This window comes from Alosa pseudoharengus, unplaced genomic scaffold, assembly GCF_046254945.1.
Source record: "Alosa pseudoharengus isolate Yale_2024_CS ecotype anadromous, Long Island Sound unplaced genomic scaffold, YU_APseudo_1.1 YU_APseudo_1.1_scf_8, whole genome shotgun sequence".
NCBI classification, from domain to species: Eukaryota; Metazoa; Chordata; class Actinopteri; order Clupeiformes; family Clupeidae; genus Alosa; species Alosa pseudoharengus.
The window spans coordinates 10,340,834-10,356,504 of NW_027468870.1; the positions used below are offsets into that span (position 1 = coordinate 10,340,834).

The 15,671-nt window shown below is 41.4% G+C and overlaps 1 protein-coding gene across 1 annotated transcript; it reads left to right on the forward strand.

Moving 5' to 3' along the window:
- Positions 1-5,879: 5,879 nt before the first annotated feature.
- Positions 5,880-6,810, forward strand: LOC143112142 (transcription factor HES-7-like). Its single transcript, XM_076274393.1, has 3 exons — positions 5,880-5,924; positions 6,101-6,196; positions 6,307-6,810. The coding sequence occupies exons 1-3, from the start codon at positions 5,880-5,882 to the stop codon at positions 6,808-6,810; spliced, it is 645 nt and encodes a 214-aa protein (XP_076130508.1).
- Positions 6,811-15,671: the final 8,861 nt, after the last annotated feature.

Consider the following 15,671-nt stretch of genomic DNA (forward strand, 5'->3'; position numbering starts at 1 on the left):
CAGGTGACTGCACGTCACAGCTATAGGCCTACCATTTAAACTTCGGATCTACACATTCATTCACATCAATACGAAAATAGAAACACTTTGACATCTGCATGTAAGCATCCCAAGTAGGTTATATACCACACAGAGACATAAATAATTGTAATTATTTTAAGATTAGATTGTTGCACCATGCAATAATTTTTCGCGGTGTCACTTAAGAACACGTTCGAAGATAAGAAAGAAGTCGAGTAAGAAAGAGAGGAAACGTGTAGGCTTAGATTTTGATGCAGTAGGCTACAGACTAAACCACATGTTGCTTTCTCTGCTTTTTACCTCATAGGCCTAATAAAATATTAACTTAGCAAAGATAATGTCAAACTATTCTGGCAACCTCTCGTTTCATAACTTGACTGCATTTTTGTCCGCTTTTCATCACATTATTATGACCATTAAATGTAGGCTATTTTGCATGCTAAAATCTGATTCATCACAGGTAAACACAATAAAGAATGGGAGCGTAAGTTGGATTATGTATTCTAAGTTGTAATTCCTCTGTATGTCCTGTTGGTGACCTCAGTGAGAAGTAGCCTACTGTTAAGACGCTCTTAGCCGGTAACGAGTAGCCTACTCTGGAGCACTCGTAGATCTACGAGTGTTTTCACGACGCTCTTAAGCTACGATGGTTTCGGGAAACAGTCGGCAAATCTTAAGACGTTCGTAAGAGGGACTTTACGACGCTCATAGGCTTAAGATGCTTTCGGGGAAGTGGGCCCTGATCTACCAAACTAATTCTGAATTTGAGATCTGCAGAATTAACTAAAAACGTACAGGAGACTTAATTAAACACCTTCTCTCTCCCTCTAGAAAAGAACTGAGAAAGCAGAGATTCTGGAACACACTGTTGCTTTTCTGAGGAGCAACAGTCACCATGACAGCAACAACTTTCACAACGGCTTCTCCGCCTGCCTGCAAAAAGCCTCTGAGTTCCTCCAGACAACAGATATGGCCTCAAATCAGAAGCTGGCGCTGTCATCAAGACTGGACATGGTTGCTGTCCCCCAGCATCATCATCCTCATCTGAAATTGGACGTCCAGACTCCCCTTTCTTCAGCCACCGTCTCCAAGCCACTGAGCCCCAAGAGATCCGCTTCAAAAGCTGCACTGTGGAATCCCAGATCACCTGGCGGACATTTGACCTGCCAGATCCTGTGTCAAAAAGTGGACATTTACGCCAACATCAAAGCTGAAGTCAAAGCTGGCATCAGCAAAAGTTCCCCTCAGCCTCCACCTTCCTCCATGTCAACGGTCTCCCCCTCCCACAGACGCCATCTGACCCAAAACTCCCAGTCATCTACACAAGCTTCCAGCGCCATCACAGCAGGCTACACTGGAAAGGAAGGCTGTTTTCCCCGGCAACTGTTGCCACCAACCCAGCCCATGTGGAGACCATGGCCTTGAGCTGTCAATCATGCCTGTAGCCTGGCAACCACTCTTCTCTAGCAGATGGGCTGATGAACATATTTAAGAGAGTGTGATGCCAGAGTCAGAACTGGACCAAAGTCCCTGTGTAACTCCAGGGGCTCTATGTTAATATATTATTGAGTTATGGAATCCTTCTCCACATTCTTAGAATGCTGTGGGCTCTGTGCAATGTTAAAGAAGTGTAAGTCAGAGTTTTATCCTCCACAGCTGAGACTGCTGTAAAACTAAATGACTAAATCCTCTGATCAGAACGCTCAAATGTATTTATATGGACAACAGCTAAATAAGCTTTCTTCTCTGCTCTATGTGTATTTAAATTCACGTCATATTTTGCACATTTTTTCTTTTATTTATTTCAATTATACCATTGATGAAAATAATTATATTTTTGCTATATGTATATATGTTATAAAGAGAATAAATGTATTTCCTAAAAAATATAACTTTTCAATTGTTTGTCTCGTTTTTACTCTATCCAGTATTTGGCCTATCCATCAGTCCACCTTTCTACCTTCTAATTTAGGAATGTGACGTTCCTCTCTCTCGCTCCTTCGCTCTCTCTTTATTACTCTCTCTCTCTCTCTCTCTCTCTCTCACACACACACACACACACACACACACACACACACACACACACACACACACACACACACACACAAACAAAAAAACAAGACAGACAATGTTATCATGTAAATTTTACTGGCGCGAGTTCGCCATTGACTGTGCGTGAGATGACACTTGGCGCCAACAAGAGATGGCACGCGCTGGACTTCAAAGGAGAAGCTCCAGTGGGAAAAGACCCCCGTGAGAGACATGGTTCATGGGGCTCATCTTTATTCAACTTTCAGATGCGCTTCTAAAGTAAAGGATGACTATATAAAGAAAAGTTCCCAAGTAAGGCCATGGAGCATAGTCTAAACAACGTATTTAATCCGGTGAAATTAAACGTTCTTTAACAATCTGGGAAATACATTTAGCAAAAAGGCCCTCATCTGAACTGGAAATGCTTAAATTAGTGATCCTAAAGGTTTACAACCATTCACTAAAAATAAACATAAACCACACAGACACTGACTCGAAAGGCATACCTGCATACTTAAAGTTAAAAGAAAAATCTAATTTTGGCGTTTGGCTTTTTGCCTGCCGCCCACGGCTTGCGTCGTCAATAATCTTCGGATTCATTACGTTGGTGTTCTTTATTAAAAACATGGAGATGAGCTACTAGCCTAAGCTAGTTCATTTCATTGGTGTGTGAACAAGGGAAAAGATCCCTCTGTCGATTCCCATGGCAGCGCAATGGGACACATTTGGCGTAATTTTGGTCATTTCCACGACCAGTGCACTCACACTCAAACTGTGTGTCCACTCCACACCTCTGTGGTGAGGTTTGATCCCAGAGTGCTCGGTGTTACTGACAGCTGGTAATGAAACCCAAATGCACGTTCATTATTACGACCACACTTCTGAGGTAGTTGCGAAGCGGATGTAATGACGGCAACACGCACCAAACGTCGCTCTCGCTCGCACCTATGCTGCGGTTCCCACCGAACGCCTCTGTCATGCGTGTGTGAATTGACAGATTGTTGTGAGCAGAAGCGGCTCAGGTGTGTGTGTGTGTGTGTGTGTGTGTGTGTGCATGGTCTCACATTTGATGTGTCTCGTGTCGAGATGTTCCCACGGGAAATGTCTATAGGCCCAGAGAAGACATTTCGGCTCGGTTATTTTGGCTCTTCTGTTTCACAATTATGCAACAAACTAGGCTTAAAATGCAGCCCCGTTTAAATCATGTAGTCTGGCTTACTCGGAAGTAGCCTACTTTAGACAAGTAAAAAAAACGTCATGTTTGCGTGCCGTGCTCACTCTATTTTCTAAATTTAACAAGCTTTAACAAAATGCTAAACGAGACAGAACAATCCCAGTAAATAAAAAACTACATTCCAAATCACATCACCACTTCTCAAATGTAGGTTAGGCTACATAGCACATAGGCCTATATATTTTTCTGACTTTATTTTTTAAATAGCCTATAACAACAACACGCTTTTGCGCACAATCAAAACGCCCTTTTATAGGCTAGTTTTCCTTCTCCGAATCAGGGCCCACTTCCCCGATAACGACGGAGACACGCTCTTAAGAGGGTTTTCTACGATTCATCTTACGATCGTTCGTTTGGTTTTTCCGACTGTTTCCCGAACATGCTCGTAGCGTGAACGCGCGTGCACTGCTCTTAAGGGGAGCTGTCCACGTTAATAGTTCTGAAATATCCTCTGATTTGACGGTGATGTCAGGTGACTGCACGTCACAGCTATAGGCCTACCATTTAAACTTCGGATCTACACATTCATTCACATCAATACGAAAATAGAAACACTTTGACATCTGCATGTAAGCATCCTAAGTATGTTATATACCACACAGAGACATAAATAATTGTAATTATTTTAAGATTAGATTGTTGCACCATGCAATAATTTTTCTCGGTGTCACTTAAGAACACGTTTGAAGATAAGAAAGAAGTCGAGTAAGAAAGAGAGGAAATGTGTAGGCTTAGATTTTGATGCAGTAGGGTACAGACTAAACCACATGTTGCTTTCTCTGCTTTTTACCTCACAGGCCTAATAAAATATTCACTTAGCAAAGATAATGTCAAACTATTCTGGCAACGTCTCGTTTCATAACTTGATTGCATTTTTGTCCGCTTTTCATCACATTATTATGACCATTAAATGTAGGCTATTTTGCACGCTAAAATCTGATTCATCACAGGTAAACACAATAAAGAATGGGAACGTAAGTTGGATTATGTATTCTAAGTTGTAATTCCTCTGTATGTCCTGTTGGTGACCTCAGTGAGAAGTAGGCTACTGTTAAGACGCTCTTAGCCGGTAACGAGTACTCTGGAGCACTCGTAGATCTACGAGTGTTTTCACGATGCTCTTAAGCTACGATGGTTTCGGGAAACAGTCGGCAAATCTTAAGACGTTCGTAAGAGGGACTTTACGACGCTCTTAGGCTTAAGATGCTTTCGGGGAAGTGGGCCCTGCACTAATTCTGCTGAAATCTGTGGCCCATGCAGCGCCCTTCCTCTTCTGTGCTCCTCTCTGTCCATCTGTTCGTTTTTGTTTGTTGCAATTATGATGTCTAATTGCATTGTCTTTATTCATTTTTGAAAGCCAAATATTTCATTAACCAGGAAATTGTTTTGGAGGTTTGCGCACCTGATTTTAGATTCTGATGTCGTAGTCTCAGGTCTGAGTAGTTGTGCCTCGTGTTCAAATTTATTTTTAAAATAATTAAGAAACAGTACGTGTGGCGATGGTTAGGGTGTCACACCCTGAGAGAGGGGCACGAGCCGGAGCAAATGGATGCTCCAGCTGTGCGCAGCAAGAATGTGGTGCTTTGTACTTAGTATACTCACACGTGCCCACGGTAGTTTAAGGTGTGATCGCGTGTCTTCACACGCCTTTATTTGAAATAAACTGAGGAATAAACTGAGTATAGGCAATCTAAGGGAGTATGTCGGCGAGATTTCTTTTTAATCATCGTACTAACACGTTTACAAACTCAGTCCAATCTGCCCATATAGATTTCCACGTCAGTTGGATGCTTGTTCTGTTTCATATTTGAGGTAAATTTACCCCTACAAGTCATATGGCATGGGCCACCTCACTGAATATTTATATATCATGCACCAGGGTCAATGACTGGATCTCTGGGTTTCCCCACAGATCGAAAAAAAAACAGACACTCAAAAGGAATCGCTTTCAAAGGGAACAATATGATCAAATATATATTCGTTTAGTGGATAGATTAGTTGAATAATTCATTTGTCCTTCATATATATAATATATAATATTTGCATGCTGTATCATCTGACTGGATCTTTAGGTTTCCCCAAAGACAGAAGAAAAACAGACACTCAGCAGGAAAAGCAGCTTTCAAAGGAAACAATATGATGCAAATATGTATTCGTTAATTTGGTGGACAATTCCGATGCCCAACAAAATTTGTCAAAAAATGTTTCTTGATATTTGTTCTTAATGTTATATTTGGATACTGTATTATAAAACCTGTAGTATTTGCAGGAAGTTAACCTAAGTGAATATGGAAGGTGCAAATGACTCGGAATCCCCTATCTTGTCACATCTCCAGCACTGCCGACACGCTTCACGCGCTTCACACCTACATTCCAAACGCAGTGTCTCCGCTCAAAGGCTCGTGCTCACTGTGGGGAGTCCTGTGATTGGCCAGAAGCAATAGGGGCGTGGTTTGTGACTCTTAGTGTTTATATAGCCTGTTTTATGAAAGGCAGGATAGAACTGTCGAAATCCCCTGTGAAGAAAGTCTCAACACTTCCTTCAGCTAAAATTCCACTGGATTTAAGGATTAGGACAGAAGAACCTGCAAACATGAAGCTACAGCTAGCTGTTCACCAAGTCAAAATAGACCGCAAGGTAAGGCCACAATTTCCACAGTGACTTCGAACATCCCATTGAAAACTTTTATCAATGGCTTACTGTTGTTTTATTGTATACTTTGTCAATGTTAGTTTACTGTAGCCTAATGTCCTAAACTGTTGTTGTTGGTCACACCTGTGAATCTGGACCTCATGGTTTCTTTTGACCTCCAGCTCCTGAAGCCTCAAGTGGAGAGGAGGAGGCGGGAAAGGATAAACCGTTGCCTAGAAACACTCAGTAAGATGCTGATGCAAGACCGTGAGAACCAGGTATGAAGGCGCCTACTGATCTCATTTTGAATCTGGGATTTGAAGAAGTAGCAACTAACATTGTTAAGTGCCTTGATTTAAACATCTTTTCTCTCTCTCCCTCTCTCTAGAAAAGAACTGAGAAAGCAGAGATTCTGGAACACACTGTTGCTTTTCTGAGGAGCAACAGTCAACATGACAGCAACAACTCCCACAATGGCTTCTCCACCTGCCTGCAAAGAGCCTCTGAGTTCCTCCAGACAACAGAACTGGCCTCAAATCAGAAGCTGGCGCTGTCATCAAGACTGGACATGGTTGCTGTCCACCAGCATCATCATCATCATCCTCATCTGAAACGGGATGTCCAGACTCTCCTTTCCCCACCCACCGTCTCCAAGCCACTGAGCCCCAAAAGCTCAACTTTAAAAGCTGCGTTGTGGAATCCCAGATCACCTTCCTCCATATCCACGGTCTCCCCCTCCCACAGACGCCAGCTGACCCCAGACTCGCATGTCCAACTATCTACACAAGCTTCCAGCCCTATCACGGCAGGCTACACACAGTTTGGGAAGGGAGGCTGTTGTCCCCGGCAACTGTTGCCACCAACCCAGCCCCTGTGGAGGCCATGGCCTTAAGCAGTCAATCAGGCCTACAGCCTGGCAACCACTCTTCTATAGCTGATGGACATTTTTAAGAGGGTGTAACTGTGTAAATACAGGGGCTCTATGTAAATATATATTATTGAGATATGGAATCCTTCTCCACATTCTTAGAATGATGTGGGCTCTGTGCAATGAAGTGTACTCAGAGTTTTATCCTCCACAGCTGAGACTGCTGTAAAACTAAATGACTGGAAATCCTTTGATCAGAACCCTCATAATTATTGATATGGACAACAGCTAAATAAGCTTTCTTCTCTGAGAAAGCCACTCTGTGTTCACACTGGTGCTTCCTGAGTCACTATAATTATGTGTATTTAAATTGACGGCATATTTTGCACATTCTTTTATTTATTTCAATTATACCCATGATGAAAAGAATTTTATATTTTTGCTATATTTTTATTATAAAGAAAATAAATGCATTGCCTACAAAATATAATTTTTCAATTGTTAGTCTCATTTTTTCTATCCATCAGTCCACTTTCTACCTGGTATTAACCTAATTTTAGGAATTTCATCTTCCTTCTCTCTCTCTCTCTCTCTCTCTCTCTCTCTCACACACACACAAACACACACACACACACACACACACACACAATGTTATCATTTACATTTTACTGGCGCGTGTTCGCCATTGAATGTGACACCTGGCGCCAACAGGAGATGGCACGCGCTGGACCGAGACTTCAGAGGATAAGCTCCGGTGGGAAAAGACCCCCGTGAGAGACATGGTTCCTCACCAAAGACAAGGTGAGAATTTTAACAACTAACCGCTTAATAAATTCTGTTCTTCAGAAGTGAATGGTTGTAAAGGTTTAAGAAATCTTGAAAGCTGGCGTGGACTCAAAGACGCTCACCTGCTGTTCATTTGCGCTCATCTTTATTCAACCTTCAGAAATTCATTCACTTCATTTTTTTTCTTTTTAAAAACAGCCAAGTAAGACCATGTAGCCCAGCCTAAGCAACGTCTTGCATCCGGGGAAATTAAACGTTGTTTCGCAATTTGTGAAATAAAAAATGCAATAAAGGCCCTTATCTAAAGTTGGAATGACCTTGGTGATTCTGAAAGTTTTCAACCATTAACTGTAAATGAACGTAAACCGCACTGACAATGGCTCGAATGGCATGCCTATATACTTAGAGTTAAAATAATAACTAGCAAATGTCACTGAAATAGGATGTTTTTTTTTTTTTTATTGTTTTTAGAAAATGTTCGTGAAGTTTTGCCTTTCGCCCAGAGAATGGAGCATTGGTTAAATAGTCAATGGTAGGCCACTTCCATAGCGCATTTAACGAAGTTTTTTGGGAACTATAGTGTTCTTTATTAAAGACATGGAGATGAGCTACTCGTCTAAGCTGGTTCGGCGAATCAACACTGACATGTGCTGCATACTGGTGTGCGAGCCAGGGAAAAGATCCCTCTCTCGATTCCCATGGCAGCGCAATGGTACACATTTGGCGCATTTCTGGCCATTTCCATCACCAGTACACTCACACACTCAAATTGTGTGTGTCCACTCCACACCTCTGTGGTGAGGTTTGATCCCAGAGTGCTCGGTGTGACTGACAGCTGGTGATGAAACCCAAATGCACGTGCATTATTACGACCACACTTCTGAGGTGGTTGCGAAGCAGATGTAATGACGGCAACACGCACCAAACGTTGCTCTCGCACGCACCAACGCTGCGGTTCCCACCGAACGCCTGTCATGCGTGTGTGAATTGACAGATCATTGTGAGCAGAAGCGTGGAGTTGTGTGTGAACGTTTGTGAACGTGTGCATGTTCTCACATTTGATGTGTCTCGTATTGAGATGTTCCCACGGGAAATATCGATAGGCAGAGACTATTCTCAGACAGAGAGTGATATTTCTGCACTTTATTTGAGTTCTTTTGTTTCACATTTTTGCGACAAACTACGTAAAATGCAACGCAATAAGTCTGACCAACTCAGAGGTAGCCTATTTTAGAGAAAAAAACATGTCCACGCGCTCACTCTAATTGTTCCATTTATCTACATTACCCAAGCTTGATTAAATGCTAAACAAGGCAGAACGTGAATAAATGTAAATACATAAAAAACGACATTACATCATCACTTCTCAAATGTAGGCTACACCACATGGCACATAGGCCCACCTATTCTTGTGACTATCTTTAAACGGAACAACGGCACACTTTTGCGCACAATCAAAACACCCTTTTATATGCTAGTTTCCCTTTCCTTCACTATGGATTCTTCTGAAATCCGTTGCCCACGCAGCGCCCTTCCTCTTCTGTGCTCCTGTCTGTCCATCTGTTCGTTTTTGTTTGTTGCAATTATGGTGGTTAATTGCAGGCCTTTTTTGATAACCACATAGTTGTTTACCCAGAAAATGGGTTTGGAGCTTTGCGCGCTTGGTTTTGTATTCTGATGTCGGAGTGTCTGGTCTGAGTAAGTGTGCATTATGTTCAGATTTAGTTTGTAAATAATTAAGAAACCGTGGGTGTGGCGACACCTTGAGAGGGGCACGAGCTGGCGCAAATGAATGGTCCAGCTGTGCGCGGCAAGAATGCGCTGCTTTGTACTTAGTATAGGCTACGTGCCCACGGTAGTTTGAGGTGTGACCGCGTGTCTTGTTTTGAAAAGAGGTCGACGCGTGTCAGAAATAAATTGAGTGGGCAATCTTATAGGAAAGTGTCAGCGAGTTCTTTTTTTTTTAAATCATCGTATACTAACACGTTTACAAACTCAGTCCAATGTGCCCTAATATATTTCCATGTCAGTTGGATGCTTGTTCTGTTTCATAATTTTTTTAATTTACCCCTACATATGTGGGTGACCCCAACGAATATTTATATATCATGCAGCAGCAAAGATCGAAGAAAAACACACTCAGAAGGAATAGCTTTCAAAGGGAACAATATGATGCACATATATATTCGTTTAGTGGATAGATTAGTTAAATAATTAATTTATCCTTCATATAATATTTTTAAGCTGTATTATAAAATCTATGCTATTTTGCAGGGCGTAAACCGAAGTGGATGAAGAAGGGGAAAATGACTCGGAATCCCCTGTCTTTCATGTCTTTCACACCTGAAGCACCGCAGACACGCGTCAAGCGCTTCACACCTACAGTGTCTCTACTCAAAGGCTCGTGCTTACCAGAGGGTCGTAGGAAGCCCTCCCATTGGTCAACAGCAGTAGGGGCGTGGTTTGTGACTCGAGGTTTAAATAGCCTGTTTTATGAAAGGCAGGTTAGTCCTTGTCAGCACCTAGACCTTCTTCATCTGAATTCTGCAATTGGATTCCGCTGGGTTTAAGTTTTAGCACAGTGGAACCTGCAAACATGAAACTGCAGCTAACTGCTCACCACATTAAACTAGACCGCAAGGTAAGGCCACAATTTCCACAGTGATTCAGTGAATCATTGAAATTTTCGCCAACTGATTATTGTTGTATTATGGTTGATTTTGTCAGTGTTAGTCTAGAAAAATTGAGATTGAGAAAAGTTAGTGTAAAATGTCACATTGGGCCGGTGAAAGTTTCCTGCAAAGTACTGAACATATAGCCTAATGTCCTAAACTGCTGTTGCTGGTCACTGTGAATCTGGACCTCATGGTTTAGTTTAATCTCCAGCTCCTGAAGCCTCAAGTGGAGAGGAGGAGGCGGGAAAGGATCAACCGTTGCCTAGAAACACTCAGTAAGATGCTGATGCAAGACCGTGAGAACCAGGTATGAAGGTGCCTACTGATCTCATTTTGAATATGGGATTTGCAGAAGTAGCAACTAAAATTGTTAAGTGTCTTGATTTAAACATATCTTTTCTCTCTCCCTCTCTCTAGAAAAGAACTGAGAAAGCAGAGATTCTGGAACACACTGTTGCTTTTCTGAGGAGCAACAGTCACCATGACAGCAACAACTCCCACAATGGCTTCTCCACCTGCCTGCAAAGAGCCTCTGAGTTCCTCCAGACAACAGAACTGGCCTCAAATCAGAAGCTGGCGCTGTCATCAAGACTGGACATGGTTGCTGTCCACCAGCATCATCATCATCATCCTCATCTGAAACAGGACGTCCAGTCACCCCTTTCTCCAGCCACCACCTCCAAGTCACTGAGCCCCAAAAGCTCAACTTTAAAAGCTGCGTTGTGGAATCCCAGATCACCATCCTCCATGTCCACGGTCTCTCCCTCCCACAGACGCCTGCTGACCCCAAACTCGCATGTCCAACCATATACACAAGCTTCCAGACTCATCACAGCAGGCTATTCACAGATTGGGAAGGGAGGCTGTCATCCCTGGCAACAGTTGCCACCAACCCAGCCCATGTGGAGGCCATGGCCTTGAGCTGTCAATCACACCTACAACTTGGCAACCACTCTTTTCTAGCTGATGGACAAATGATTTTAAGGGAGTGTGATGTCAGAACCAGAACTGGACCAAATTCAGTGTGTAAATACAGATACTGTTGAGTTATGGAATCCTCCACATTCTTAGAATACTGTGGGCTCTGTGCAATGTTAAAGAAGTGTAAGTCAGAGATTTATCCTCCACAGCTGAGACTGCTGTAAAACTAAATGACTGGAAATCCTCTGATCAGAACGCTCTAAATGTATTTTATGGACAACAGCCAAATAAGCTTTCTTCTCTGACTCTGAGATTGCAACTCTGTTCACCCCTGTGCTTTCTGTACAAAGCCTACAATTGTTATTTCTATTTAAGTTCACATTTGTCCGATTTTGCACATTTTTATTTATTTCAATTATGTCCAAGATAACATGATTATATTTTGTCTATATTTTTATTATAAAGAAAATAAAAGCATTGTCTAAAGAATTACATTTTACTTAGTCGTCTTTCCCCTCCTTATCCATCTATCAATCCACCTTCTTATCACACATGAGACAGGCACACACTGTTATCATGTAGATGTTTACTGGCGCGTGTAGCCATTTATGGTGCATGAGGTGACACCTGGCGCCAACAGGAAATGGCACGTGCTGGCCGGGGACTTCAGAGGAGTAGAGCCGGTGGGGAAAAAGACACGGTTCCTCACCAAGCACAAGGTTAGCCATTTATGGTGTATGAGGTGACACCTGGCGCCAACAGGAGATGGCACGCGCTGACCGGAGACTTCAGAGGAGAAGCGCCGGTGGGGAAAAAATACACGGTTCCTTATCAAGCACAAGGTGAGGATTTTAACAACTCAGCGCTTACTGTAATAAATCTTCAGAGAAGAATTCGGAACACTCAAACGTGTCAGAAATCGCGACAGCTGACCTGGGCTCGGGAATCAAAGAATGACGCCTGCTGTTCATTTACGCGCGTTGTCTTTAATTAACTTTCAGTTATTTTTTTCTTCTTCCTCCTTTTTAAGTTTTTAAGATGGATTACATCATGTGAAAAGGTCTACGATACATACGACCATGTAGCCTAAGCAACGCATTTAGGCTAATCCAAGGGAAAGAAATGTGCGCAATCTACAATGTTGCAATGTAAAACGTAGAAAAGGCACATCTGGTTTAGGAAAACGAAACTCGGTGGTTCTAAAAGTTTACAACTGTTCATGAAGTCAACGTTTAAATGCAAATCAACCTATATCGCTACTTGAATTTCACATAGGCTACGATAGAACGATAGTATCTATCGGGATAGATAATGGGATAATTTACGCTTAAGTCAACCGACAATGGGCAGCTGATTAAAAGGTGCTGGCTGGCTGGCTGATAGGGTTGATTAAAAACGACAACTCTGACTATTTTTTTAGAATTACACATCATGCTCAACAGCCTAAAATGGAAGAGCAGAATTATGTGGGAGTAACCAAACGTCCCTGCCTTTGAAAATATATGGTGTGAAACTATAGTGAAAACATATTAGGTGAAATTATTATAGCACACCGAGGAAGGAATGTCAAGGAACAATTGAGACAACGCAGGCTAATTTAATTTTCAGCCTTCACTTTTCAACAACGTCCATATATAAACACTCTACCGGTATATTTGGAACATGCGCCATCTTCTGGCCATAGTTGTGAACCGCATGTGTTCAGGTGAAACTTCTGCCGGTACATGTTTGTGTGTGCGCGTATGGCACTCCAAACCTTTCGAAATTCCCAATGAATAAGTCAGGTACAAATTATATAGTATACTTGTATGTATGAATTAAACAACCTCTCTACTACTTGTTCCGAATGAAGCCACAATGCAACAAAACTCTTCAGTCTTTGAGTTTTGGCTATGGATAACAAACGCTATGCTACCCAGAGTTAACAGGTCAAGGTCAGTGATTGTGACTATGTCCTGGGTTCTGTATACCGTTTACTGTTGAGATGTAATTTATCATATTATAACTCACTCCAGCATGTGTGTAGACTTCTCTTGGCTTTACTCTTTGCACTTTGCACTGCCTTTCTCTGGTTATTGGTTTTGTCTGGAAAGGAGGCAGGCTATCTATTGTTACACTATGGTCTGTTATTGCACTGTAGCTTTGTGTTATTCCTTATGGCAAGTTGCTTTGGATAAAAGTGCCATATAAATGACTAAATGTAAAAATACGTACAGCGGGGACAATAAGTATTGAACACGTCAAAAATTTTTTCAGTAAGTATACTTCCAGTGAGGCTATTCGCATGACATTTTCACCGGACATTAGTATTAACTTAGGTAATCCACACATATATAAAACCCTTTATGTCTAAAAGTAGTGTTTTGAGTAAAAAAGTGGAATGGCACAGGGAAAAAGTATTGAACACGCTAAGAAAAAGCAGTACACAAACGCAAGTAATGGCAAGGAACAAACTGGAATCTATAAGTAGTTAGAGAAATTATCCCTCCTATCTGTGCAAATTGATATAAGCTGGGTTAGTACATACTGGTGGGCTATAAAAAGTTTTTTGTTAGCAAGGTGTCACACAAGAAACATTTCATGATGGGAAAAAGCAAAGAGCTCTCCCAAGATCTTTGCAACCTCAATTGTTGCCAAACATATTAATGGAACTGGTTACAGATGCACTTCAAAACTTCAGAATCATCCTGCAAGCAGTATTGGAGCCATTATTTGCAAGTGGAAGGAACATCACTACATCATCAACTGGCCATGCACAGGATCTCCTTGCAAGATTTCTGACCAGGAAGTCAGAAGGATAGTCAGAAGAGTAGCCCAAGAGCCAAGGACCACTCTGAGAAAGCTCCAGAAAGATTTGGAGGCAGCAGGTACAATTGTTACAGAGAAAATCATGGGTAATGCACTCCACCGCCATGGCCTCTATGCACACTCATCCCGCATGACTCTATTGCTGAAGAAAAACATGTCAAAGCTCGTTGAAAGTTTTCTACACAACATTTGAACAATCCTATGAAATACTGAGAGAATGTATTCTGGTTAAAAATGTAACTTTTCGGATGTCATACTACACACCATATTTGGAGGAGAAATGGCACTGTGCATCACCCTAAAAATACCCTACCAACAGTGAGGTTTGGAGGTGGTGGCATCATGGTGTCGGCTGTTTTTCATCTCATGGTACTAGCAGACTTCATACAGTTGAAGGAATGATGAATGGAGTCATTTTGTTCTGGGAGAATCTTTACATCCACCAGGATGATGAGGATGAGACATGGCTAGACCTTCCAGCAGGACAATGATCCAAATCATTCAGCAAAGGAAGCTATCAATTAGTTTCAGAGAAAGGAAATCAAGTTAACTAAAGATCAGGATTCACAAGAGGGACCCCTGGAATCTTCAATACAGTTTTTTCAGTCACTTTGGTGCTTTTCTCACATCACTATTAACATTTGCACAGCAGTTGTTAGTGCATTTCTCAAAACAATTAGTGCAAACTGCAAAACCTAGTGGATAACCTGCAAAAGCATGTCACTTGCTCAAAATGGATAGTCCATTCCTCAAAAGCAAGTATTTATGTCAATGAAACTGCCAGTGTCATCAAAATGAGAAGTCTTGACACCATTGTTTATGAACAAGATAGTCAAATGGCTTTGTCATGTTTTCATTATGACAGTTTACTCTCAGTGTTTTCCCATGCAAAAAAAGGTCAGAACTCGGTGACACTACCTGAAAATGCTCAAGATAGCACTATACAGTACTTGTACAGCCATTTGAAAACTACAGTAGTTAGAAATTGCTGTAGTTAGGGGAGTAAGTGAGTACAAGACACTGAATATGTACAATTCACATTTTTACTGTATATGCTCTTTGCAACTCTACAGCATTGTGACATAATTTGATAACTAGTTCACCAATTTTGTATGTAATGACTCAAGCAATGAAATGAAGACTATTAGTTTTATTGGGAACGACTATTCAGCATCCATAAGTATAGTTCATTTTGACTGACATGACAAAGCAACTGATACATGTTCAAAAGCATTTGCAATTTGTTCAGAGGAAGGAGAAATTGCTACTATGATGTGCACAAATGACTAAATGTTGTGGAGGTTGAACTAATAGTTATGAAAATGTTCATTCTGATCTGAGAAAAGCACCAAAGCGACTGAGAAAAACTGTTATAAAAGACTATCTATTTAAAAGAATGGGCCAAACTCACACCAGAATACTGTGACTGATTAGTTTCATCATACAGGAAATGCATTGAAGCGGTCATTACGCATAAAGGCTTTTCCACAAAGTATTTAAGAAATTTCAGCAGGCGTGTTCAATAATTTTTTCCTGTGTCATTCCACTTTATTGCAAATAACTCTACCTATGGACTTTAATGTTTGGATTTTTTTATATGGGTGGATTATCTGAGTTAATACTAATGTCTGGTGAAAACTTCATGCAAATAGCCTCATTGGAAGTATACTTACTGAAAAAAATGTTGACGTGTTC